The 25,055-nt window shown below is 38.0% G+C and overlaps 1 protein-coding gene, 1 long non-coding RNA gene and 1 pseudogene across 4 annotated transcripts in view; 1 reads left to right on the top strand and 2 right to left on the bottom strand.

The window, feature by feature from the left end:
- Positions 1–25,055, bottom strand: part of LOC116287679 (uncharacterized) — a 128,108-nt gene that overhangs the window by 96,965 nt on the left and 6,088 nt on the right. For all 3 annotated transcript variants that reach the window (XM_089029648.1, XM_089029647.1, XM_089029646.1), the window contains exon 2: positions 17,942–18,047. In XM_089029648.1, coding sequence (XP_088885774.1) covers positions 17,942–18,047 — 106 coding nt within the window. The remainder of the gene's footprint in view (positions 1–17,941; positions 18,048–25,055) is intronic.
- On the top strand, positions 4,277–11,042 carry LOC148911370 (uncharacterized). The gene is made up of 3 exons (XR_016119739.1): positions 4,277–4,450; positions 9,986–10,156; positions 10,601–11,042. It is a non-coding gene; the product is annotated as an uncharacterized LOC148911370 (long non-coding RNA).
- Positions 7,478–8,195, bottom strand: LOC148911371 (uncharacterized; annotated as a pseudogene).

A 25,055-nucleotide genomic window follows, 5' to 3' on the forward strand; every position in this document is an offset into this window, starting at 1 on the left:
ACCTAATGTAGAACCCTGAGGGACCCCAAAATTAATTGCTTCTTTATTCGATATATGATTACTAACACTAGTAGTTTGAGTTCTCTCAGACAAGTATGACTTAAACCAATTATAGACGCATCCTCTCACGCCATAAATATAAAGTTTTTTCATGAGAATGGAATGGTCAACAGTATCGAATGCTTTCGCTAAATCAATGAAAACTGCACATGTGTATATTTTGTTGTCCATATTATGTTGTATTGTACTAATTATATCAAGAAGTGTATGTTGTGTGGAGTGATTTTTCCTAAAGCCATACTGCATGTCAGAGAGAATATGATGTTTATGTATGAATGTAATTAATCTATTATACATTGTATTTTCAAAGATTCTGTTAAACACAGAGAGAAGTGATATAGGTCTGTAGTTACTAGGGTCTGTATCATCCTCCGATTTATAAATAGGACAAATTTTGGAGATCTTAAGTTTTGTGGGATATCTACCTGTTTGCACAGATAAGTTCATCAGTTTTGCAAGATGTTCACTGAGAAACGGTTTAGATGCTTTTAAAAAATTAACTGGGCATGAGTATAAGCTTTATTATTATACGACTATTACGTAATTTTACCTTATAAGGTCAAGAGAACTCGCAAAATATGGCACCGTATTATGCTAGTCCTGTCCCGGTTTAACCGGTTTAACCGGGACAGGACTAGCATAATACGCTCGCAACTTTTTTCATCATGTTTCGAGGTGAAAGTGACCCAAATTTTGACCTAAATCTTCACTATGACACGAACACTGACCTAGATTTCCTAGACATCAATTTTGAAATAGATGACGATGTTCTTTTAAAAGATTTTGAAAACCCGCAGGATACGACAGTCGAAGTACAGAAGGACAACGAGCTCGAGACCACTAATTTCGCCGATGAAGATGAAGTATCAACATTCATAAGAGAAAACAGGAACAAAAACACTGCAAAAAAGACACATAACGATTTACAAGTCTTCTACAGGTGGGCAAAAACGATTAAAGAAACAAGAAAAATTGAAGAGATACCGCCTAATGAGCTGGACAAACTACTAGCCTGTTTTGTGGTAAAAGTACGCAAGCAAAATGGCGATGAATTTGAACCAGATACTCTTACCTCCTATTTACGTAGTATCGACCGCTTCCTTAGAGAACAAGGCAAACAATACTCCATTTTGCTAGATAGAGAATTCAACCGTTCTCGGGAAGCCTTGGCTTGCAAAAGAAAGGAGCTCCGTAGGCGTGGGAAAGGCCAGAAGCCAAACAAGGCACAGGGGCTGAGTACAGACCATATCCAGATATTATGGCAAAAACAACAGCTTGGCAACAATTATCCTCAAGTCCTTCTGCGCACAGTTTGGTTTCACAACACTGTTTACTTGGGTTGGAGAGCACAAGATGAGCACCATCGTGTAAGATACGGCGACTTTGAAATCAAAACAGATGGAGAAAGAGAGTACGTGGAATGGATTAAGGAACGCGGAAGCAAAACTAGAACAGGCGAAAATGAGTTCGTCCCGGATCGTCCGTTCAATCCTAAGATGTTTGCAACTGGTGGACCTCGTTGTCCAGTGAAATTATTCAAGGAGTACATTTCTCATGTACCACCAGAAATGAAAAAATCAGAATCTCCTTTCTACTTGGCAGCCATTCAAAAACCATCATCAGAGATATGGTACAAGAGACAACCACTTGGAAAGCACTCGCTGGCACAGTTCATGAAAGAGATGTGCAAAGCCGCCGGTATTGAAGGCCGTTTTACCAACCACTCGGCACGAAGAACCATGATTTCAACGCTACGAAAAGAAAACGTAGAGCCTCTGAATATAATAGCCCTGGCTGGCCAGAGAAACCTAAAGTCTTTGGATAGTTATTGAGAAGCGTCAACAGAGCAACAGCACGTTATGTCTTCCAAATTAAGTGAGCACATCGAAGGAAGAAAACTAACGATAGATTCGGCCTTGAGTCCTAAAGTACCGCTTCAACTTTCCAGTACTCTGACATCCAATCCATTTGAGCCTGCAGAACAGCCAGAATCCAATCAAAGCATGTTTTATGGAGCTGTTTTCAATAACTGTTCTATCAACTTTGGTAGAGATCATCATGCTTTGGCGGTTGAACCATCCCCCAGTTTTAAGAAGAAATTCAAGAGAATTGATCCATTAAACAGCGACGATGAGCTATAAGAACTAGTGAACTCACTAAGCTTTTCGTTTTTTGCTGGAATTCGTCTTCATGATTCTAACTTTTCAAAACTTTTGATTGTTAGTAAACTCATTTTGAATCGATGCGAAGTGTTATTTTACGAAGATCATATCTAGTTTGACGAGTTTCATGTCAGTTGTCATGTAATTTGCCTATTGACCAATAAGATTAAAGGCACTTGATGGGTTTCCTGTGTTTACGTTTTTTCTGAGATAGCGTGCGGACCTTGAAAACTCAAAAAATACTGATAAACTCGCTCAAAAAGGGACAAATACATATCAATTTCCAATGTCGTATAATAAATAACTTATTTGGGTTTTTTCCCGTAATACGGGCTGATATTTTACTCATTGCTCGTATTTTTCCTCGTCCCTACGGGACTCGGAAAAATACATTCGCAACTCGTAAAATATCAGCCCGTATTACGGGAAAAAACCCAAATAAGATATAATTATTAGATAGCGATAAAATTTCATCATCTATTTCAGATGCTGTCACAGGAGTGAAAAACATGGAATTAAGTTGATTTATATTTTAAAGGTATTCGGTAAAGTGTGTCTTGGACTGCGGAATTCGACTAGCATAGTTTTTTCCTACGGCAGCAAAAAAAGTATTGAGAATGTTAGGTAACTTGTGTGGGTTACTAGTAACACGATCGTTAAGAGAAGAATCCTTTAAAGCTGAAACTTGTTTGCGTTTACTCTTATTATTGTGCAAAAATGAGTTGATAGCTTGCCAAGTCTTCTTTGCATTCCTTTGATTTACTTCAAAAAAAGATTCATAATGATTTCTTTTACTTGTTCGTATAAGAGAAACTATTTTGTTCCTATAGTAAAGATATCGGTCTTTATTTCCAGACATTGATAACTGATTTTTAATCCTTATAGACTCACGAATTCCCTCGGTTATCCATGGCTTGTTTAACTTTTTAATATCTCGCTTACTTAGCTTTTTCAGAGGAGCTACTTTGTTGACAATATTGTTTATTTTTCGATAAAGAGAGGAGAAGATTTTGTCAACCTTATTTTCTGAGAAGCACGCTGTGAGATCAGTTTCAGAAATTTCTTTCACAAATTCCCTTTCAGACGATTTTGAAAAGCGTCTAACTTTTTGGCGGTAATGATGATGATGATGTTGATGATGATGATATTTAAAAAAATTATAAATGATAATTAAATTTTTAATAATTCTTCAAGATACAATCAGTAATAATAATAATACTTCTACATTAATTTCTCACTAAGAAAAAAAACAACATAATATGGTCAAGTAAATCCGCGCGATCTGATTGGTTGAAAAGCATGAACCATTTGCCCATGGGTTGCACGCTCACGTCAGCTTTTTTTGCTTCGGCGAAAATAAAAAAACTTTTTGTATCTTTTTGCTGACAATTTATCTAGAAAAGATAACTGAAAATGATTGAAAAAACTAGCGAAAATACTCATCAATCTCCGACATTTAGTATAGAGTTGTAATTTGATCAGCCTAGTAATAAAACGTCAAGATTTGCATCTTTTTCAAACAGTGAGCTGGACAAGATTGTGTCAGAGCGTCACTCCAAAAAGACAAAGCAAACCACAAATTGGTCGGTGTCTACAAAGGTTTTTAGCAATGATTAAAGAAATACAAAAATATTGTTATCGTGTATTTATTCAACAAAAGTATTTCCAAAGTAATTAACTATAAATATCACGCTCACCATCTACTTCGGAGCTTCACAACTGCAGTGAAGTCCTTTCTGAAGCTCTACATGGGAGTGAAAGCCGATAAAGCATACTACCCAGAGAAAATTAATCCAGTTCAGTCAGTTGTTTTTGATCCGTGTACAAGAGGCTTTCCATTGCTAAGTCATCGTACGATAACAAACTTAAACATCGTCAACAACAACAAACACATTGATCCACTGTGATTTTCATTGATTTTCTTGGCCGGCATTACTGTACTAACATATGTCAACATTTGAAATGTACTTCTTACAGTTGAAAATCACTTTCTCCGTAGTTTTGAACATTTTTGATTCACTTGTAAGCTAAATTTTTGTGCTGAGCCTATGGGCACAGTACATTTGTTTTTGGTGAGTTAGGTATGATCGGAATTTAGTGTTACGAATGCCATTGGTGGACCTCGTCATGATTGACATTGGTGAAACACGAGGTGAAAATGCACGTTGAGATCTGTAAGATCGGGACACGGAGGAGGTGAAAGAGGTTGAACATATGTGGTTTTCGTGGTAAGAGTGCCTTAATCCAACTTACTTTAAGCTTAATTTGGTAGTATTCTAAGCAGATAATTAGAAACTGGAGCTAAATTAGAAACTTTAAGTGCGATTTTTGTTTTTTTGATACAATTTTAATTGGTTACGTAAACAAAAGATTGTAAATGGACAGGCCAGGAATTTCTACTGCGTCATTGATGTAAAATAGTACTCGCACGAGTTTTATATTATTTTATTAGCAAGAAAAATGATATTTGGTTTGATTAGCAAAACATATTTATTTCTAGTCGAATATTTTTATGACAAAAACGTATTTCATGCCGTAAGCTTGAATGGGGGCGGGCAAGGAATTTCTACTGCGTCATTGATCTAAAATAGCACTATTGGTATTTTCTAAAACAAGGAACGACCTAAAACCACCTGAAACCACCTAAAACGACCTGAAACCATCTTGAAACCAGCTGAAATAAAAAAAACCCAGCCAAAACATTGAATCTCCATCGAGTTTGTCGTCCAGTTTGTGTATTTTATTGACTTTTAACGATCGATCGAGTGTTTGTTTTCCTTGGAAGGGATGTACTTCATGGTAGAATGTCATATAGTCGCTCATACGTATATAGTCTCCCATAGAAGTATTCCACACTTATACCTCACCTCTCCCTTGCTATGATTACCTGTTCCTAGCTATGATCAACCGTCCCTACCTATGATCAACTGTTTCTAGCTATGATCAACTGTCACTAGCTATGATCAACTATCCCTTAGCTATGATCAACTATCTCTAGCTATTTTCAACTATCTCTTGCTATTTTCAACTGCCCCTAGCTGTCATCAACTGTCCCTAGCTATGATTACAATTTGAACATTTTTTTACATACTTTAACCTGTAAATTTGTTAAACTTAACATAGGCCTATCTAGGGGGCTCAGGGGTGCCTGTGACCCCATTTTCAAAGCCAAAGATAAATCATCTGACCGTTGATGCAGTATGTGATATGATGTCATAGTGACAATTTGGTATGTTGTGACCCCCACGCCCCCCCCCCCCCCCCCCTCCATTGACAAATCCTGGATAAGCCCCTGCTTAACGTAATTCAGCCATGTTGCATGCCTGCAAGTTTTTAAGTTCATTAAACTATATAAGGGGAAGTTAATCTATATATAGGTACCGGAAACCATTAGTAGAGATAGTTGATCATAGCTAAGGGATAGTTGATCATAGCTAGTGACAGTTGATCATAGCTAGAAACAGTTGATCATAGCTAGAAACAGTTGATCATAGGTAGGGACGGTTGATCATAGCTAGGAACAGGTAATCATAGCAAGGGAGAGGTGAGGTATAAGTGTGGAATACTTCTATGGGAGACTATATACGTATGAACGACTATATGACATTTTACCATGAAGTACATCCCTTCCAAGGAAAACAAACACTTGATCGATCGATAAAAGTCAATAAAATACACAAACTGGACGACAAACTCGATGGAGATTCAAGGTTTTGGCTGGTTTCAGGTGGTTTCAGGCCGTTCCTTGTTTTAGTAACAGTACCCGCACGAGTAATGTATTATTAACTAAAACTAAACTAAACTTAACTAATGTTATTGTATTAACTAAAGTAATGATTTTTGTTTTGGTTAGCTAAACGTATCTATTTCTAGTCGAATATTTTTATGAAAAAGGGATTTTCATACCGAAACCTTCAACGAGTGGGTGGACGAGGAATTTACTGCATCATAATTTACATAAAAGAGTATTCTTACGAGTTTTATATTCGTTTATTTATAGTTCCTTTCACGGTTTTCGACGCCATATTGTTTGGGGTGCAAATTTACTAAGAAGCGTAGGGAAAGAGATACATTTTTCGTAATATTTCCATTCTGAGGTTACCCTGCGAGCAAAGTCTCCTTAACCTTCCCCCGAGTAAGAGAAAGGAAAGAGTCTTCTTTCCTTTCTCTCACTCGGGGGAAGGTAAAGGAGACTCTGCTCGCAGGGTATTCTGAGGTAAATTTTCGAGACCAAACTTTTTCTGTAGATGGAGAATCTTCTGTTCAATAATGTTTTGTGTGGTGTTTTTGAGCCGATGGAGCCACCATAAGACACTAGGTTCTCAGAGAGACGGAGGCTTGCTTTGGGGTTTGCGACCAAGACTCGTTTATGCTGGCTCAATTTGACCGTAAAAAAATATTCAAACCGAATCCACGAACTTTCTTCTGTCTTACAATGACTAAACCCCAAATATTCTTCTACTCTATTCAAAGTATCCAATGTGTCCAGCACATTTGACACGTTTTCCCGTGTCAAAACTTGTTACCATTATTTTAGTCATAACAGTCTTCAGAGTAAAGCTGCCATTTTCAAAACGACTGGTTTTCCCCCCCCTGTTTTTGGCGCCTATGTGCTTTTCATTCACGCAAGTTGCGTTAGGAGAATTTAGGGCATGATCAACAAATAAAGTCGATATTTTGTATTCATTTCTTGTTTGATAACTTGACTATATATTATAAAAGCAATGGATCACAAGTAGCTGTGCGTCCATCGAGTTATGGATGCACGCGGGAGGTTGCTAAGCACGAAGAAAAGCGTAAGAGTTGCATGACGCGAAGCGGAGTGCAACTCTAGCTTTTTTGAGTGCTTAAGCAACCTCCCAAGTTCCTTAAATTGTATTTGGTATCTATATAGATATATACGACGTATAGATTATCTCTTCGTACATCCTATAATAAAAAAATATATCTATTTATAATATAAAAAAAAGAGAAAAAGAAAAACTATAATAAAATATACTCTAATAAAAATATATCTACTAATGTATAACCATAAAATTTATTTAGTAAAAACTAATTCTAATAATATATGTAAATAAATAAATAAATAAATAAATAAATAAATAAATAAATAAATAAATAAATAAATAAATAAATAAATAAATAAATAAATAAATAAATAAATAAATAAATAAATAAATAAATAAATAAATAAATAAATAAATAAATAAATAAATAAATAAATAAATAAATAAATAAATAAATATATTAAATATTTAGCTAATTGCTGCATTTGCAGTCTCAACATTCAAGTCTATGTTCTTTATGTTCCTAAGTATTCTTCTTGTGGTTCCTGAGCCCCTAAGGCATAGAAGAGCTAATCTCAAAAGGGAGAAAGAAACCTTTGCTTGTATCCAGTCCAGGATACAGTGGTGGCATAATCTTCTCCTTTCTTGTCTTGGCAATTAGTTCGGCGAGGTTACTGTGGTATGTTCTACACTCATCTGCCATACCTCCAGTTATAGTGAATACTAAAGTCGTAAAACTCGCTTGTTCAATTTCCAAGACTCTGCTAGCATACTTGCGCTTCTTCTCATTCTCATGCAGGTGGTATATTTGCTGGGAAGTGAGATCTTTGTAGGACTCTGCATTTGGGTGACACACCCTGACATCAAATAATGCAGATCTCTGCCTTTCCCAAAAGCCACGTGCATGAACGTCAAGGCGAGCATCAGAAGCTTTATTAGAACCTCTGGTCAGGATTTCTCCTGTAACTTTTTGAAGTACTGGTTCTATTTCAACGTCATTGCAGACCATGCTCAACACTTCTGCTTCAAGATCGCGCATCTCGTTGTGGCGCTGAATAACAAATCCGCCACGTCTACAGCTCATAGCATGGTCCACATTAAAAAAATCTCCGCACACACATACCGATGGGCTGTCAGTGATTTCCCAGTCGTATCTAAGTTTGATAGCATCTCTGAATTCTCTTTTATTCAAATAATAATAATAATAATAATGATAACAATAATAATAGTAATAATAATAATACTACTACTGAATAATAATAATAATAATACTGAATAATAATAATAATAATACTGAATAATAATAATAATAATACTGAAAAAAAAAAATAATACTGAAAAATAATAATAATACTGAATAATAATAATAATAATACTGAATAATAATAATAATAATACTGAATAATAATAATAATAATACTAAATAATAATAATAATAACAATAATAATAGTAATAATAATAATAATAATACTGAATAATAATAATAATAATACTGAATAATAATAATAATAATAATAATACTAAATAATAATAATAACAATAATAATAATAATAACAATAATAATAATAATAACAATAATAATAATAATAACAATAATAATAATAATAACAATAATAATAATAATAACAATAATAATAATAATAACAATAATAATAGTAATAATAATAATACTACTGAATAATAATAATAATAATACTGAATAATAATAATACTGAATAATAATAATAATAATACTGAATAATAATAATAATAATACTGAATAATAATAATACTGAATAATAATAATACTGAATAATAATAATAATAATACTGAATAATAATAATAATAATACTAAATAATAATAATAATAACAATAATAATAGTAATAATAATAATAATAATACTGAATAATAATAATAATAATACTGAATAATAATAATAATAATACTAAATAATAATAATAACAATAATAATAATAATAACAATAATAATAATAATAACAATAATAATAGTAATAATAATAATACTACTGAATAATAATAATAATAATACTGAATAATAATAATAATACTGAATAATAATAATAATAATACTGAATAATAATAATAATAATAATACTGAATAATAATAATACTGAATAATAATAATACTGAATAATAATAATAATAATACTGAATAATAATAATAATAATACTGAATAATAATAATAATACTAAATAATAATAATAATAATAATAATGATAATATCAATAATAATAGTAATGGAAACTTTATTGAGCTTTTTTTTTCTTTTTCCCCCCCCCAAATACAATCGTAAATCTCGCTACGTGTAGGTAATTTACAATTGGCTACTTGAATCAAATACAAAATGTGACAAAAGACAAAAAGAAAAGAAAAGAAAGAAAAAAAAAGGATATTATATCTGTAACACTTTGAGAGAGAAAAAATTAAGACTATTAATGCTGCATTAACTCAGGACTCTTCCATTCTTTGTACCTGCAGCAGAAAATATAATATGATGATCTAATTGCAATATTTATTAACTTTCTGATGATGTAAAGGCGACCATTGTTATTGAAATCAAGGTCTTTTAACATAATATGGAAAAATAAAACTTTGGCTCTAATACATGAAATAGTTTTTGTTGTAATCTCTAAGTTTTTAGTTCTTTAAATGAAACACAAACGTTGAAAGATAAACTCTGTTATATATCTCCATCAACTACAACACGCACATGGCAATGTGCGGGGGCGCATTACAAACTACAGGGGCCCTCAGGGGGTGGGGTCAGGCTAAATGCTAAAGTAACTATTACAACAGTTTTGCTGTAGTGTTCACCTTCCCTGATAGCAATCAGCTCAGCTAGTCTACTTTGATAGTCAAGCATTCGTTTCCCATACCTCCAGTTGTAGTAAAAACGTATGGTGTGAATGTTCCCTGTTCAATGTCCAGCACTCGTTTTTAGTACATTCGTTTCTTCTCGTTCTCATGTAGGCGAAAGAATTGTTGGGGATGAAGGTATTTGTAAGATTCTGCATTGAGGTAGCAAAGCCGAACATTCAAGAATGAAGACCTTTGTCTTTCCCAGAACCCACGCGCGTGGATATATAGACGTGCGTCTAAGGCTTTATTGGACCCTCGATTCAATTCTTCTCCAGTGATCAGGTGAGTAGGACAGGTTGAAATTCGACATCGTTACATACCATATTCAACAATTCAGTGAAGGATTCACCACATACACAAATAGAAGGGTTGCGATCAATATGCCAATCATAGCGCAGTTTCATAGCATTTCTTGTTTAAGTCGAAATCCATCTCTTTGATTTGGAATACTGTCAACCAAGTCTATGCTCCATTTTCTGTGGCCATTTCTAAAGCCCTTGATGTTGTACAACCATCGATGTTTCAAGTAAAAAGTAAAAGCTGCGTAGCATACTGCAAATTCAGCTAACTTGGTCTTTTCTTCTATCCCAACCTCTACTTTTCCGCTAACATACTCTTCTAGGTGGGATCTTGATCCTAACAATGCCCCCAGATGTATTTGCCCTTGTGTCGTGACATTAATAGCCGTTCCCTTAAATGCATCTCTTGCCTTTTCTTCTTTTTCAGGCTTAACGATAAGTCAGCATTTCTTGTCATTAGGGAAGTAACCCCAAGTCTGGTCCAGCCATAGTCATTGTACGTGTCCCACTATTTTTTTAAATTTTGTTGAGGATCCAGCTCCACTAGCATCGTCTGCAAACCAGTATTGCTTTATTTTGCTTGTGAGCTGCAAGCATGTAATCAACGGCTGAGGACTGAGGGCATATAAACCCATAGCAAGTGGGTCACTTTGTGTGGTTTTCTCTGCAGAAGATAGTTATTTTTCCATCTACGATGAATGACCGTTCTGGTTATCTATAGGTATATATAGAGTAAACTGCAATTTTTGGAAAAAGAACTCTGACATTGTGTAAAGAAGCAGCTCTGTTCAGTGAATTAAAAGCATTAGAGGCGTCGATAAGCATAACAGTGCCTGTTTTATCCGCTTCAAATACATAATGCATTTCATTGATTGCAGCTTCACTTCCAGACCAGCACAAACCTTCACTTCTGACCAGCACAAACTTGCAGCGAATCAATAGCATCAATCATATTTTGCTTTACCACCTTCATCATACACTTTGGAATTAAACGACTTGCCAACAAAGGTTCAACAGAGAGAGGATCGACGTATTCAGAGCATATTTTCCTTGTAAGTGTAGCTAATGCATCACAAAGGCGTGTGGATGACTGTTTGAAGAATTTGCAAGCAAGGATTCTTTTGAAACTAAGTGCATCGATTCCCGACGGAGCACCTGATCCTTTTGTTCTCAGGACAGCCTATCTAATCATTTCACCATTTATTTCGAGATATATCAATCGATTCTGGAATATCATCAACTAGTCCAAACAGAAATATCCCTAGTTTGGCTTCCTGGGGATTTGGATGTTTCTGTTCAAGTTGCATAACGACGTCATCTGTTAATGGAAGGGCGCCTCCACAGGCGGCATCGCTCAGGAAACGTAACGCTGAGTTGATTCGCCCTTCCATAACAAGTTTAGCAAAAATCTTAGCTCTGTTTGGAATATCCGACTTTTTGAATTTCCTAAGGCAATTTTGAATCATTCGTCCCTCACGTAGCAGTTTGTCAATTTCCGTTTCTTTCCAAAGCACTAATGGCGCTTCGTCAGACAATCTTGATGGTCTTTATAAGCCCTATTATCCGTTTTTATCCGGGGTTTGATATCGTGAGCATGTCGCAGCTTTTGTTTGGCTAACAGACAAAATATAGTAAAAATGGTTTTCCTTGAAATCGTGATCGACCTTGCATCATCTGCAAATTGATGACTGAATCGCTGAAAAGCACTGCAAAATGCAGCATTTTTTAATGCTTGAAATCTACTTAAATCGTAAAACCGAATTCGTGACATTCACCTGAAGTCCGCAAAGGCTGTCCTGGGATTCATAATTCGATTTCCGACGCTCTGTCCCGTTTTAATTGACAGGAATTCAGGCGGGTAGCTCCATTTACAGCATCCCACCCCAGTTCCTCCGCAGTTGATTGCAGGGTTAACCAGTCCGTATTTGAACGTAAGTGCCAAGAATTGTTATTTAGTGGTCTGGCTCCCAATACTCGCCGCAAGTATGCCTCTGCTCAACGTAAGTTTATTGATTTCTGTCATCAATTGGGTACAGCACCGTGTGCTGCGGAGGAGAGAACATTGTGTTTATTCATTACATGTTTGTCGCAATCGATTCAGCATCGATCCATCAAAGTATACCTGTCTGCTGTCCGTTCCACATCGAACTCGGCTTCTCAGATCCTTTGACAAATTGTCGTAGGTTACAACAGGTTTTCCGTGGCATTAAACGCACACAAGCTACCTTATCAACTCAACGTCTTTCAATTACCCATTTCCTGATGCTAACCATATTCGAAGCACTAAATCTTACTATGTTCGTTCACACCATGTTTTGGGCTGCATGCACTTTGGCGTACTTTGTGTTATTGAAATCTGCAGAATTCACTGTGACTAATGTAGCAAATTTCAACCCCGCCATATGTTTACAAATATCGGATTTGGCGTTCGACGTCTTGGCACGCCCTTCATGTCTTCGCGTGTGGATTAAGGCGTCAAAGACAGATCCCTTCCGCAAAGGCTGTCATGTTCATACTGGGTGTGGTTCCACACCACTTTGCGCGGTATCTGCTACGTCGTCGTATTTAAACAAGAGAGGTGGTGGTCCAGGTCCTTTATTTCTGTTGCAAATGGTCAAGCACTTTCCAGAGACGTATTGTAATCCGGGCTAAAAAGTATTCTTGGTGGCGCAGGAATCCCGGGTAATTTCAGTAGATATGAAGTGCCGGTTCTGCATCAATCAATTGAGGTTCCAGTGAGGTTCCAGTTCTACGCCAGGTGGATCGTGGATCAGGGTGGATCGTGGATCAGGGTGGATCGTGGATCAGGGTGGATCGTGGATCAGGGTGGATCGTGGATCAACCCCCCCCCCCCCCCCCAGGGTCCTTACAGAGGTGACGTCATGGCTATTCTTAGTACTCCGTGTTTTTAGTTGGCTGGATTGTATTAAAGTTCTCGCGGCACTTGCTTGGATATTGCCGTGTTTTTAGTCATGTCTGTTTTTAGTTGGCTGGATGGTATTATAGTTCTCGCGGCACCTGCTTGGATATTGTCCTTTTTATTGTTGAACAAAACAACAACATCTTTTCCAAACCATCGATGCTCTTCTAACAAAGTCCCTATTTTGAATACTGATGGTCTAAGTATTTTTCCCTAGAATGATCATTTATAAAATAGAGGACCTCTGAAGCCTAATCTTTAACGCATAAATACATTTATAACCCGGTGCCACCGGTGCGAACCGGTGCTCTCCCCCAGACCCTACACCGGACCCGTAATAACGGTAACGTATTCTACAGTGAGGCTCCGTATATATCTATTTTTTAGCTTGCTGGATTGCACCACATCCTATATTTTACGTCAAAGTTTAATCCAAATAAAATGTTCTAATTATTCATAAAATATAGTTTTTCTGTCACAAAGCCTATTGTTAAAGGATTAGACTCTTTTTACTTTATGCTTTTGTTTCACCCTAATTGAGTTCTCTAAAATAATGTAAATTTTTTTCATAAAACGCTCAATGCATGTGAATACAAAAAAAAAGTTTAGTTACAGCTCTTTTCATTATTTAACCAAGTATGATGTTTTGATTGTCAGTATATATTTGTTCAATAGAAACACCCGTCACTTGAAACAATAGAGGACTGTGTTCTGCATAATTGTCGAGTCCATCACACAAGAATCAACTACTAAATATCAAGACCATTATATATATATATATATATATATAATAATTTGCACATTTCTAGTAGACTCTAGTGTAGATTCTAGTATTGATAGTAGATCTAGTATAGATAGTAGATCTAGTATAGATTCTAGTGTAGATCCTAGTGTAGATAGATTTTATATTAGTGTAGATTGACATCCATCCCACAACCACCCCACAACCGACCCACATCCACCCTACATCCACCCTACATCCACCCCACATTCACCCCACATCCACCCCACATCCACCCAACATCCACCTCACATCCACCCAACATCCACCTCACATCCACCTCACATCCACCCCACATCCACCCCACATCCACCCCACATCGACCCCACATCGACCCCACATCGACCTCACATCGACCTCACATCGACCTCACATCGACCTCTCACCGACCCCACATCGACCCCACATCGACCTCTCACCGACCCCACATCGACCCCACATCGGCTCGACTCGGCTCGTATAGACTCGTAGGCTCGGCTCGTATAGGCTAGGCTTGGCTTGGCTCGGCTCGGCTCGGCTCGGCACGGCTTGGCTCGGCTCGGCTTGGCTCGGCTCGGCTTGGCTCGGCTCGGCTCGGTTCGTATAGACTCGAGGCTCGGCTTAGCTCGGCTTAGCTCGGCTCGGCTCGGCTCGTAGGCTCGTATAGGCTCGGCTCGTACTAAAGCTCGTAGGCTCGGCTTAGCTCGGCTCGGCTTAGCTCGTCTCGGCTCGTATAGACTCGTAGGCTCGGCTCGGCTCGGCTCGTATAGGCTCGCCTTGGCTCGTATAGACTCGGCTCGTATAGGCTCGTATAGGCTCGGCTCGGCTCGTAGTCTCGTATAGGCTCGGATCGTACTAAGGCTCGTAGGCTCGGCTCTTCAAATGGTCATTTGCGATAAATAGGCAAAAACCTACAAACTTTTTTTACTGATTTTGCTCCAATATTGCAATACCAATTGCTATGGTAACGATAAAGGTAACCTATCAGTTTGACCTAATCTAATTATTAGCAGCTCTCACTAGTTTTTAGCTAGTTATCTCTTCTAATCTAATTATAAGCCATACCGAAGTTTTAAGGGAAAAAAGGGTCGAGTTGGCATTGCAGTGCACTGTGGGACTATTTGAGTCATTGTCCCAAATAGGTTTCAAACCCATGACCTTCCGGATACCAGTCGTATGCTTTGCCACTGAGCATGCGTCTTTCCTGTAGCTGATTTTTTTCAGAGTTCTCCTTTCAGCTAGTGACAAAAGTAAAATTATTCCATACTTTATACATTGTTTGATCTGTTATATGATATTTGTTTTATTGTTGGCACAGACACTGCAGCTCAAGCATGCTCTGATGATGCCATCTGTACTTCATATACCGATGCAATGTGCAATCAACCTTGGCTCCAGAGTCACTGCAAGAGCAAGTGCAAGCTTTGTTAAGGATATATTTTCAAGATGACGTCTATTTCGTCGACTTTTGCCTATTTATCGCAAATGACCATTTGAAGAGCCGAGCCTACGAGCCAAGCCGAGCCTATACGAGCCGAATCTATGCGAGCCGAGCCTATACGAGCCTACGAGCTGAGCTGAGCCTATACGAGCCTATACGAGCCGAGTCTATACGAGCCAAGCCGAGCCTATACGAGCCGAGCCGAGCCTATACGAGCCTACGAGCCGAGCTGAGCCTATACGAGCCTATACGAGCCTATACGAGCCTATACGAGCCGAGTCTATACAAGCCAAGCCGAGCCTATACGAGCCGAGCCGAGTCTACGAATCTATACGAGCCGAGACGAGCTAAGCCGAGCCTACGAGCTTTAGTATGAGCCGAGCCTATACGAGCTTACGAGCCGAGCCCAGCTAAGCTGAGCCTCGAGTCTATACGAGCCGAGCCTAGCCGAGCCTATAGGAGCCGAGCCGAGCCGAGCCGAGCCGAGCCGAGCCGAGCCGAGCCAAGCCGTGCCGAGCCAAGCCGAGCCGAGCCGAGCCAAGCCTAGCCTATACGAGCCGAGCCTACGAGTCTATACGAGCCGAGTCGAGCCGATGTGGGGTCGATGTGGGGTCGGTGAGAGGTCGATGTGGGGTCAATGTGAGGTCGATGTGAGGTCGATGAGAGGTCGATGTGAGGTCGATGAGAGGTGGATGTGGGGTCGATGAGAGGTGGATGTGGGGTAGATGTGGGGTGGATGTGGGGTGGATGTGGGGTGGATGTAGGGTGGATGTGGGGTGGTTGTGGGGTGGATGTCATTCTACACTAATATCAAACCTATCTACACTAGGATCTACACTAGAATCTATACTAGATCTACTATCTATACTAGATCTACTATCAATACTAGAATCTACACTAGAGTCTACTAGAAATGTGCAAATTATTATATATATATATATATATATATATAATGGTCTTGATATTTAGTAGTTGATTCTTGTGTGATGGACTCGACAATTATGCAGAACACAGTCCTCTATTGTTTCAAGTGACGGGTGTTTCTATTGAACAAATATATGCTGACAATCAAAACATCATACTTGGTTAAATAATGAAAAGAGCTGTAACTAAACCTTTTTTTTGTATTCACATGCATTGAGCGTTTTATGAAAAAATTTACATTATTTTAGAGAACTCAATTAGGGTGAAACAAAAGCATAAAGTAAAAAGAGTCTAATCCTTTAACAATAGGCTTTGTGACAGAAAAACTATATTTTATGAATAATTAGAACATTTTATTTGGATTAAACTTTGACGTAAAATATAGGATGTGGTGCAATCCAGCAAGCTAAAAAATAGATATATACGGAGCCTCACTGTAGAATACGTTACCGTTATTACGGGTCCGGTGTAGGGTCTGGGGGAGAGCACCGGTTCGCACCGGTGGCACCGGGTTATAAATGTATTTATGCGTTAAAGATTAGGCTTCAGAGGTCCTCTATTTTATAAATGATCATTCTAGGGAAAAATACTTAGACCATCAGTATTCAAAATAGGGATTTTGTTAGAAGAGCATCGATGGTTTGGAAAAGATGTTGTTTTGTTCAACAATAAAAAGGACAATATTCAAGCAAGTGCCGCGAGAACTATAATACCATCCAGCCAACTAAAAACAGACATGACTAAAAACACGGCAATATCCAAGCAAGTGCCGCGAGATTTACAATACAATCCAGCCAACTAAAAACACGGGGTAGTAAGAATAGCAATTACGTCACCTCTGTAAGGACCCTGGGGGGGTTGATCCACGATCCACCCTGATCCACGATCCACCTGGCGTAGAACTGGAACCTCACTGGAACCTCAATTGATTGATGCAGAACCGGCACTTCATATCTACTAATTTCTTCAGCCATAGTTTCAGGATTTGAGCTGCTACAGTAGCTGCGCGAAATGGCGTTCCCGACCATCTTATCCGAGCGCTATAGCCGGGCCGCGCAAAAGCTTTAGCGGCTATACCCCGCACCTATCATAAACAGTGATTAGATTCATCTTCTCATATAACTTGCTTAGACTGTGCTCACATCCATTGTCCAAGTCATTTGACAGCCTTTGTAGATGTAAATTAATTGCTGTTAACTTATTCGTCGTAATTTCGTGTCTCTAGCTTGTATGTAAAAGACTCAAGTCGGGTTGATTAAATAATTAAAATGAGTTATGCTAGGCCCCGTTTTTCGCTTGTTGCTCGAGTGGACTGGTGCTTGGGTCATTTCGGTGAAAAGTCACTGTTCCCTTTCCCTTTCCTCTAAGCACCTTGGAGAATACTTTGGTTGTGACAGGGTTGCCTTGGTTACCACGATTTTATGCGCTAGGCCCCTCTTATCCCACCGAAAAAGCACTCAACGCCAAGCTCAACAAAAGTTTGTATTATTAATACAAATCCATCGGAAAAAGCGAAATTTATATGTATAATATTTACTATATGATCTGCCGTGTTGGTTGTATCGGCTACACCATAAAGAACCGGAGGTTGTAAACAACTTGTGAAATGCCGTGAATAATTCATAAATCCTTTGGGACATTTGGAATTCATATGCTAGTTACATACAACCACTAGTGCTGTATGAGAACTGTATACATCCATTTAAAAGCATTACAAACTTACCTTCCTTCCACATACCGGCTACTGGTCTTGTAAAAAATGATACAAAATGTGACCTGACCTATATTTTCAGGAACAGTCATAGACGTCTTTTCAAAACCAACTGTATCTGAGGAAAAACAAAGACGTCAGTTTTTTTTCTTTGTCAATGGTGCCATCATATTTGCAAAACTGCGTTTTACCATCTCCGCAATATCGCAAAAGTAAGGAAGTTCCTGTCTGTCAAAACTACTGAAACTCTGATTCATGCTTTCGTCACGTCTAAGATTGATCAATATAACTGCCTCCTTCTTGGTCTTCCAAAACATCTCATCTTCAAACTTAAAAGTGTGCAAAATGCCGCTGCTCAACTAATTACATAGGCTCATAAATATGATCAAATCTCTCCCATCTTAATCAAACTGCATTGGCTTCCCGCAACTGACGGTATCAAATTCAAGATTCTACTCATTACTTTCAAATCACTCTACGACTTGGCTCCCTCCTATATATCTAACATGATTTCTTGTTATACACCATCGAGACCCTTACGTTCTTCATCTGTTCTGTTACTTGAACATAAGAAATATCGCGTCAAATCCTGTGGCCATCGCTCTTTTTCCATCTCTGCTCCTAAACTCTATTCCGTCTTCAATAAGAAACACTGCAAGCCTTTCGTCCTTCAATTCATCTTTTAAAACTCATTTGTTTAAATTAGCATTTAATTTGCAATTAATATTTCTCGTAATTTTTTCCTGAGTGCTTAGAGCAGTTCTGGATAGGCGCTATACGAATAGTTATGATGATGATGATGATGATGATGATGATGATGATGACAGCAGTGTTAAACTTTAGTATGCTCCATACAAGTAGCACAGTAGGGCGTAAAGCGTAACCTAAAGGCCAATCTAACCCTAAAAAGCTTCTAATTATAATTGCTTTTTATACGATGAACTACTGACTCTTGTCTATAATAATAGTGATGTTCCTAATCACAATAGCTAAATATCCTAAAAAAATTAATATCTAGTTATAAAAACTTATAAAAAATATTATCCTAATCTCTAAAAAACCCTCAACTAGAGTGGTGAGCAAAATTAAATGAATCTATTGAATTAGAAGCTCTAAATAAAAATGATTAGTTCTAAATCCTTCAATAATTTGTGAATTGCTTAAAATTATATTAAGTATTATATAGCTTATTTTAATCTAATTTAACTGTTTTGTAGGTACTGTGTCCTTATATTTTAACAATATGTATTTCAATAAAAAACGATTGGTATTATTATTATTATTATTATTATCATTATTAATATTATTATTAATATTATTATTATCATTATTATTATTATTATCTTTATTTACAATTTGCTTCAATTTTGCTTATTATTATTATCATTATTATTATTATTGCTAAGGGTCTTACCAAGGGTTTATAGAAAGGTCGTTGCAAATAGGAAGGCTATACACAGCTAGAAATAGATCATTTATTCAATCTCTTGTACTTCCTAAATTTACTTATGTGTTGCCTGTTTATGGAGCCAGTTCTCCAGATCTTAATATCATACAATGTTTTTTAACTAGATGTTACAAGAGGTGTTATACGATGGATCAGATTAATATTTTTAGTATTTTAGAACAGTGTGACCGCAGACTCTATGCTAAGATTGAACATAATCCTTCTCATCCGTTATATGTATTCGCTTCTTCCAAAGGTGAAAGAGTATTCTAGAAAGCTACGCGCTCAATCCTCGGCAAGGCCTAAGATTAACACAGAACATTTTAAGAATTGTTTTATTAATAGGCTAGTTTTTAAGTATAATTTAGTGGCAAAAAAATTACTCCTTAAGGACGGTGCCTACTATTGTCCACGCGCACACGTACTACGTATCTACATTCGAGGAATTTCTAAAGGTGATGTTACACGCGACCATTTTCAGCGTCGATTTTTCGCGATACGCGTTGCCAACTGCTAATATATGTTACACGGCCGTTTTTTGGCGCAACATTCCTACGAATTGAACATGTTACACACGCGATTTTTTAAAATGGCAATTTCGATCCCACCTCCCAAGCCGCGCAGTGTGACGAATCAAAGCAAACAGTGTGTTCAAATTGAAACACATCCTCGACCTCTTTTAAAGCTTGTTCTTTTACATCTTTTGTTTGCTTGTCATGTGGAGACCACATACAAGGCTTTGCTTTGATGAACGATATTAAATTCAGACGTGCTGCATCATCTAAGCGGCTCTGCGGGTTACTAACAATTCATCAACATCTTACAAATTTTCGTCTTCTTCAATTACCGTCGCCATCTTGTTTGTTGACATCAGCCCTGTCCTTGAACTGCATTCTGGGTAGGTGTTGCGCGAAAAACTGTCGACGAAGCTGTTACACGCATCAACTTGCTGAAAATTCGTCATTTCGTTCGTGTTGCGAGTTTTTGAAGGAGAATCAAAAACTCGCAACGTGTTGCCGTATCCGAAAATCTACGTGTGCGGTGTGTTAAACGCATCATTTTTTTTGCGCAACGGCGTATCGCGAAAATCGACGCGAAAAATCGTCGCGTGAAACATCACCTTCAATTTATTACTTGAATTGCACAAAAAAAAAAAAAAAAGCGTTTTTTTTCAATAAAAGTTAAAGCAGAAAACTATTTTAAGTAACCCAGGCTTGTTAAAGAGATAATTTGCTAAGATTCAAGTGATATTGACAAAGAATCATAAGTTTTTTGGGCCTGTTTTGAAAAAATGGCAGACTCATAGTCCAAAAAAGCCAATAATAATAATATATAGGTGTGAAATTATAGTTCTGAAAACCTTCTTTTTTTGCTCGCTAAACACTTTTATCATGAAAGTCTATTACTTTGGAGTTTTGAAACTAAAAAAATCATCTTATTACGTACCAAATATTTCAGAAATTCCTTTCTACTATGAAGTAAAAAGTCAATAATAACTTTACTTCAAACCCAATATTCTTCCTGGAACTATAAAGCTTGAAAATGTCGAGTTTTTCTCTGTGTTTTCCGCTTGCATGGAATGGATGCAGCATGCTTTAGCTTGTGCAAACGCGCCGAACACGGAGTTTGTTATGCTGTGTAACGCTTGTCAAGCATTCGGTATAACATTCATCTCTAATTAATAATATTCTTTAAAAATTCGTATCTCTTAAAAACGTCTGGATAACCTTATTTTTCTTTTGCTTAAATTATAAAGTAAATGCCAAATTAGCCTTGTGAAATGAAAATTATAAAAAATAATTGTTTTTTTTTTAAAGAATATGGACACAATCTCTATGTATCTAATGATCAAAAAATAGGGAGCACGAAGGTAAAAATTTATATAGTTTTTAGCAACCTATTATAGTCATGATAGTAGGGGTATATTTTAGTCAATAAACAAGGTGTTGTTATATATGAAGAAAAAATACATTGGGTTTCCTGTGTTACGGACGTGTGTTGTAAGAAAAAAGAAAAAAAGAGTTGAAGACCACGTGCAGTCTAGTTCAAGTTTCTAGTACTTTATTCCTAGATTTAAGTACCTTTTCCCAGGGACGCAACAATACTGGCGACGAGGATGGGATCCTATCGTGGACTATTGAACTATTTGTTTACATTTGTACAAGTTCAAGTCAAGTTAACTGGAATTATTTGGTGCTTTGTCGATCGTCATGGCTTCGGGATTTCTTGATTCAATTGAATAGTTTGACCCGACGTCTGAGTTATTCTCATCCTATCTGGAAAGATTAGAGCAGTTTTTTATTGCCAATGATGTTGGAAAAGTTGCATCTGATGCTTCTGAAGCTTTAAAGAAGGCAGCGGATCAGAAACGGGTCACTGTTATGATTTCTATAATCGGTAAGAAAGCCTACAATACACTGAGAGACTTGTGTACACCCTCGCCGCCAAAGGACAAGACTTTCAACGAACTCTGCACAATTTTACGTGAGCATTACAAGCCAAAGAGCCTAGAAGTGGTTGGTACGTACAAATTTCATCAATGTGTTCAAGGAGAAACTGAGTCTGTATCAGAATTTAGTGCTCGATTACGACCTTGAGAGATCACTTAGAGATCAGTTTATTAGTGGAATTCGAAACCCAAACACAAGAAAAAAATTGCTTGATCAAGACCGATCATTTCAAGAAGCTCTTAAGGTCGCAATTTCTGACGAATTGGCTGCCTTATTTCAGAGACAAGGTGGATCGACGACGACTGTTAATGCTGTATACAAGCCTCGTGGTTCTTTCCGGGGACGCAGAAAACAAGCCACCCCAGCACTTAAAGAGCTTCATCAAAGTTTCAAGGTAAAGAGTAATGATCCTTATAAATGTTATAGTTGTGGAGGCACTGATCACCAGAGGAGCAAATGCAAACATAGAGATAAAACATGCCATAAGTGCCACAAAAAGTGTCACATTGCTAAAATGTGTAAGCAGAAGGATATCCATGCTGTTGAAGAATCCTTTCGTGATGCTGATGCCGATTAACACTGTATCAAGACATGATATTTCTGTACCATTGAAGATAGAAAACAGTGAAGTTACTATGCAATTAGACACTGGTTGTGCATTTTCACTAGCACCTAAAGGATTTTATGAGCAGTATTGCTCAAATGTGCCTTTAAAACCCACAAGTGTTGAACTATGTACTTACACTGGTGAACGAATTCATCCACTTGGAGAAGTAACTATTAAGATAAATTACTCTGGAGCTGAGTACTCTTTGCCCCTTCGTATTGTACCCAGTGGTTCAATTGCCCTTTTTGGACCCAACTGGTTGGCCAAAATAAAGTTAGATTGGAAAAGTCTCTCAGGACTTAAACATGTGGATCGAGTTCTAGCTCCACCTGTCAGTAACACTGTTGAATCACCAACCTCATTAGAATCAGTCCTGCACAAGTACCAAAGCCTGTTTGATAATACACTTGGATGCTACAATGGTCCTCCAGTGGAGTTATAGGTCAACGCCCGGCCAAGTTTTCACAAGGCCCGACCTGTTCCTTTTGCCTTAAAGTCAAGGGTTGAAAAAGCCATCCATAAGCTATAGGATGAAGGAGTGATCGAACGAGTACCCACTGCCCCTTGTGCAGCACCCATTGTAGTGGTAGGAAAGAAGGACACTGATGAGGTACGGATTTGTGGTGATTTTAGCGTTACATACAACGCTTGTGCAGATGTTGAAACATACCCATTGCCCAAAGTTGAAGATCTCCATGAAGCACTGCGCGGCAGTCAAGTGCTCAGTATCTTAGATATGAGTCAAGCGTATCATCAGCTTCCATTACCCCGAGAGTCAAAACCTTACGTACCATTAACACACATGTTGGCTTGTACTCCTTTAAGAGATTACTAAATGGTGTTCATTCAGGTCCTGCAATCTTCCAGAGAACCATGGACACTACATTGATGATATTCTTGTTGCTGGCGCTACAAAGGAAGAGCACCTACAAACACTTTCACAAGTATTTGAAAGACTCGATTCTGCTGGATTCAAGTTGAATCAGAAGACTAATGCAAATATGAGAAGTCCTCCGTTACCTATCTCGGATACACCATGGAGAAGGATGGAGAAGGATTGCACCCTACAGAAGAGAAACTCACAGCAATTCGTGATGCGCCACGTCCGAAGGATGTTGCTGCCCTGAAATCCTTCCTTGGCTTGATTATGTTCTACTCCAGATTTCTTAAGGATCATGCTAGAGTTTTAGCACCGTTGAACAATTTGCTGAGAAAAGACGTCAAATGGAAGTGAACGCCCGTAGAAGAAAAGGCATTCCAGAATGCCAAGAAGTTGCTGTTGGATTCGCCTACACTGGTCCATTACAATGATTCACCGCCACTGTACCTCTCATGTGATGCTTCTTCTTACGGAGCGGGAGCTGTACTGTCTCACCTTATTGTTGGAGCCTACTGTCCCATTGCCTTTGCTTCTTGCACACTGACTCCTGCCCAAAAGAATTATTCGTAACTAGATAAAGAAACATTGAGCATAATTTTTGGGGTCAAGAGATTCCGCCAGTTTTTATGTGGTCGTACATTTACTATCATCACGGACCACCGTCCACTCCTTGCCTTATTCGCGCCAGACCATGCTGTACCTATGCATGCTGCAGCTAGACTACAGCGCTGGGCCCTTATTCTACAGTCTTATCATTACAAGATACAGTATAGGAACACTACCGCACATGCTGATGCTCACACTATGTCCAGACTTCCCTTGCCACAGACATGGGCTAAAAAGAGTGAGAATGTTGAATGCTATTTCTTCGAAGATGAAGAAATGTCTTTTGTAACAAGTGAGATTATTAAGAAGAAAACAGCTACAGATCCAGTTTACTCAAAGGTGTACGAGTATACTGTCTTCGGTTGGCCGTCAACGTGTAACGACCCTTCATTGTCCCTATTCAAGTCAAAGCAGGAAGAGCTAACAGTTGAACAAGGTTGTCTACTTTGGGGTACACGTGTGGTTATACCTCCAGCTCTACAACCTGCAATACTCAAGGAACTCCACGAAACTCACCCAGGTATGACGAGAATGAAAGCACTAGCAAGGTCATATGTCTGGTGGCCCAGAATTGATGCAGATATTGAACAGACTGTTAAACGATGCCATGTTTGTCAGTCAATCAGATCAAACCCACCAGAGGCACCAGCTCACCCCTGGTCCTATCCTTCACACCCATGGTCAAGGATTCATGTTGTCTTTGCAGGACCAGTATTTGGTCAGACATACCTTGTACTGGTTGATGCATATAGTAAGTACCCAGATGTTGTCAAGATGACAAGTACTACCGCTAAAGCCACCATCGATGCTCTTCGTGAGATTTTTAGCAGACAAGGATTACCTGAAATGATCATTTCAGATAATGGTCCCCAGTTTAGTTCAGATGAATTTCAACAATTCTGTGCCAAAAAATGGAATCAAGCACCGTACCTCCGCACCTTACAAGCCATCTACAAATGGCCAAGCAGAAAGAGAAGTTCAGATTTCTATCAAGCAAGCAACGATTACTAAAGAAAACGTCGATGCTGTAATTGCACGCATCGTAACACACCCCATACTACGACAGGAGAATCACCAGCCATGCTGCTTATGAAGAGAAGATTGCGCACTCGCCTAGATCTGCTTAAGCTTTCATT

The sequence above is a fragment of the Actinia tenebrosa genome, unplaced genomic scaffold (assembly GCF_029948245.1).
Source record: "Actinia tenebrosa isolate PJP-AT-01 unplaced genomic scaffold, QUT_ActTen_1.0 PGA_scaffold14__42_contigs__length_11649687, whole genome shotgun sequence".
In the NCBI taxonomy this organism is placed as follows: Eukaryota; Metazoa; Cnidaria; class Anthozoa; order Actiniaria; family Actiniidae; genus Actinia; species Actinia tenebrosa.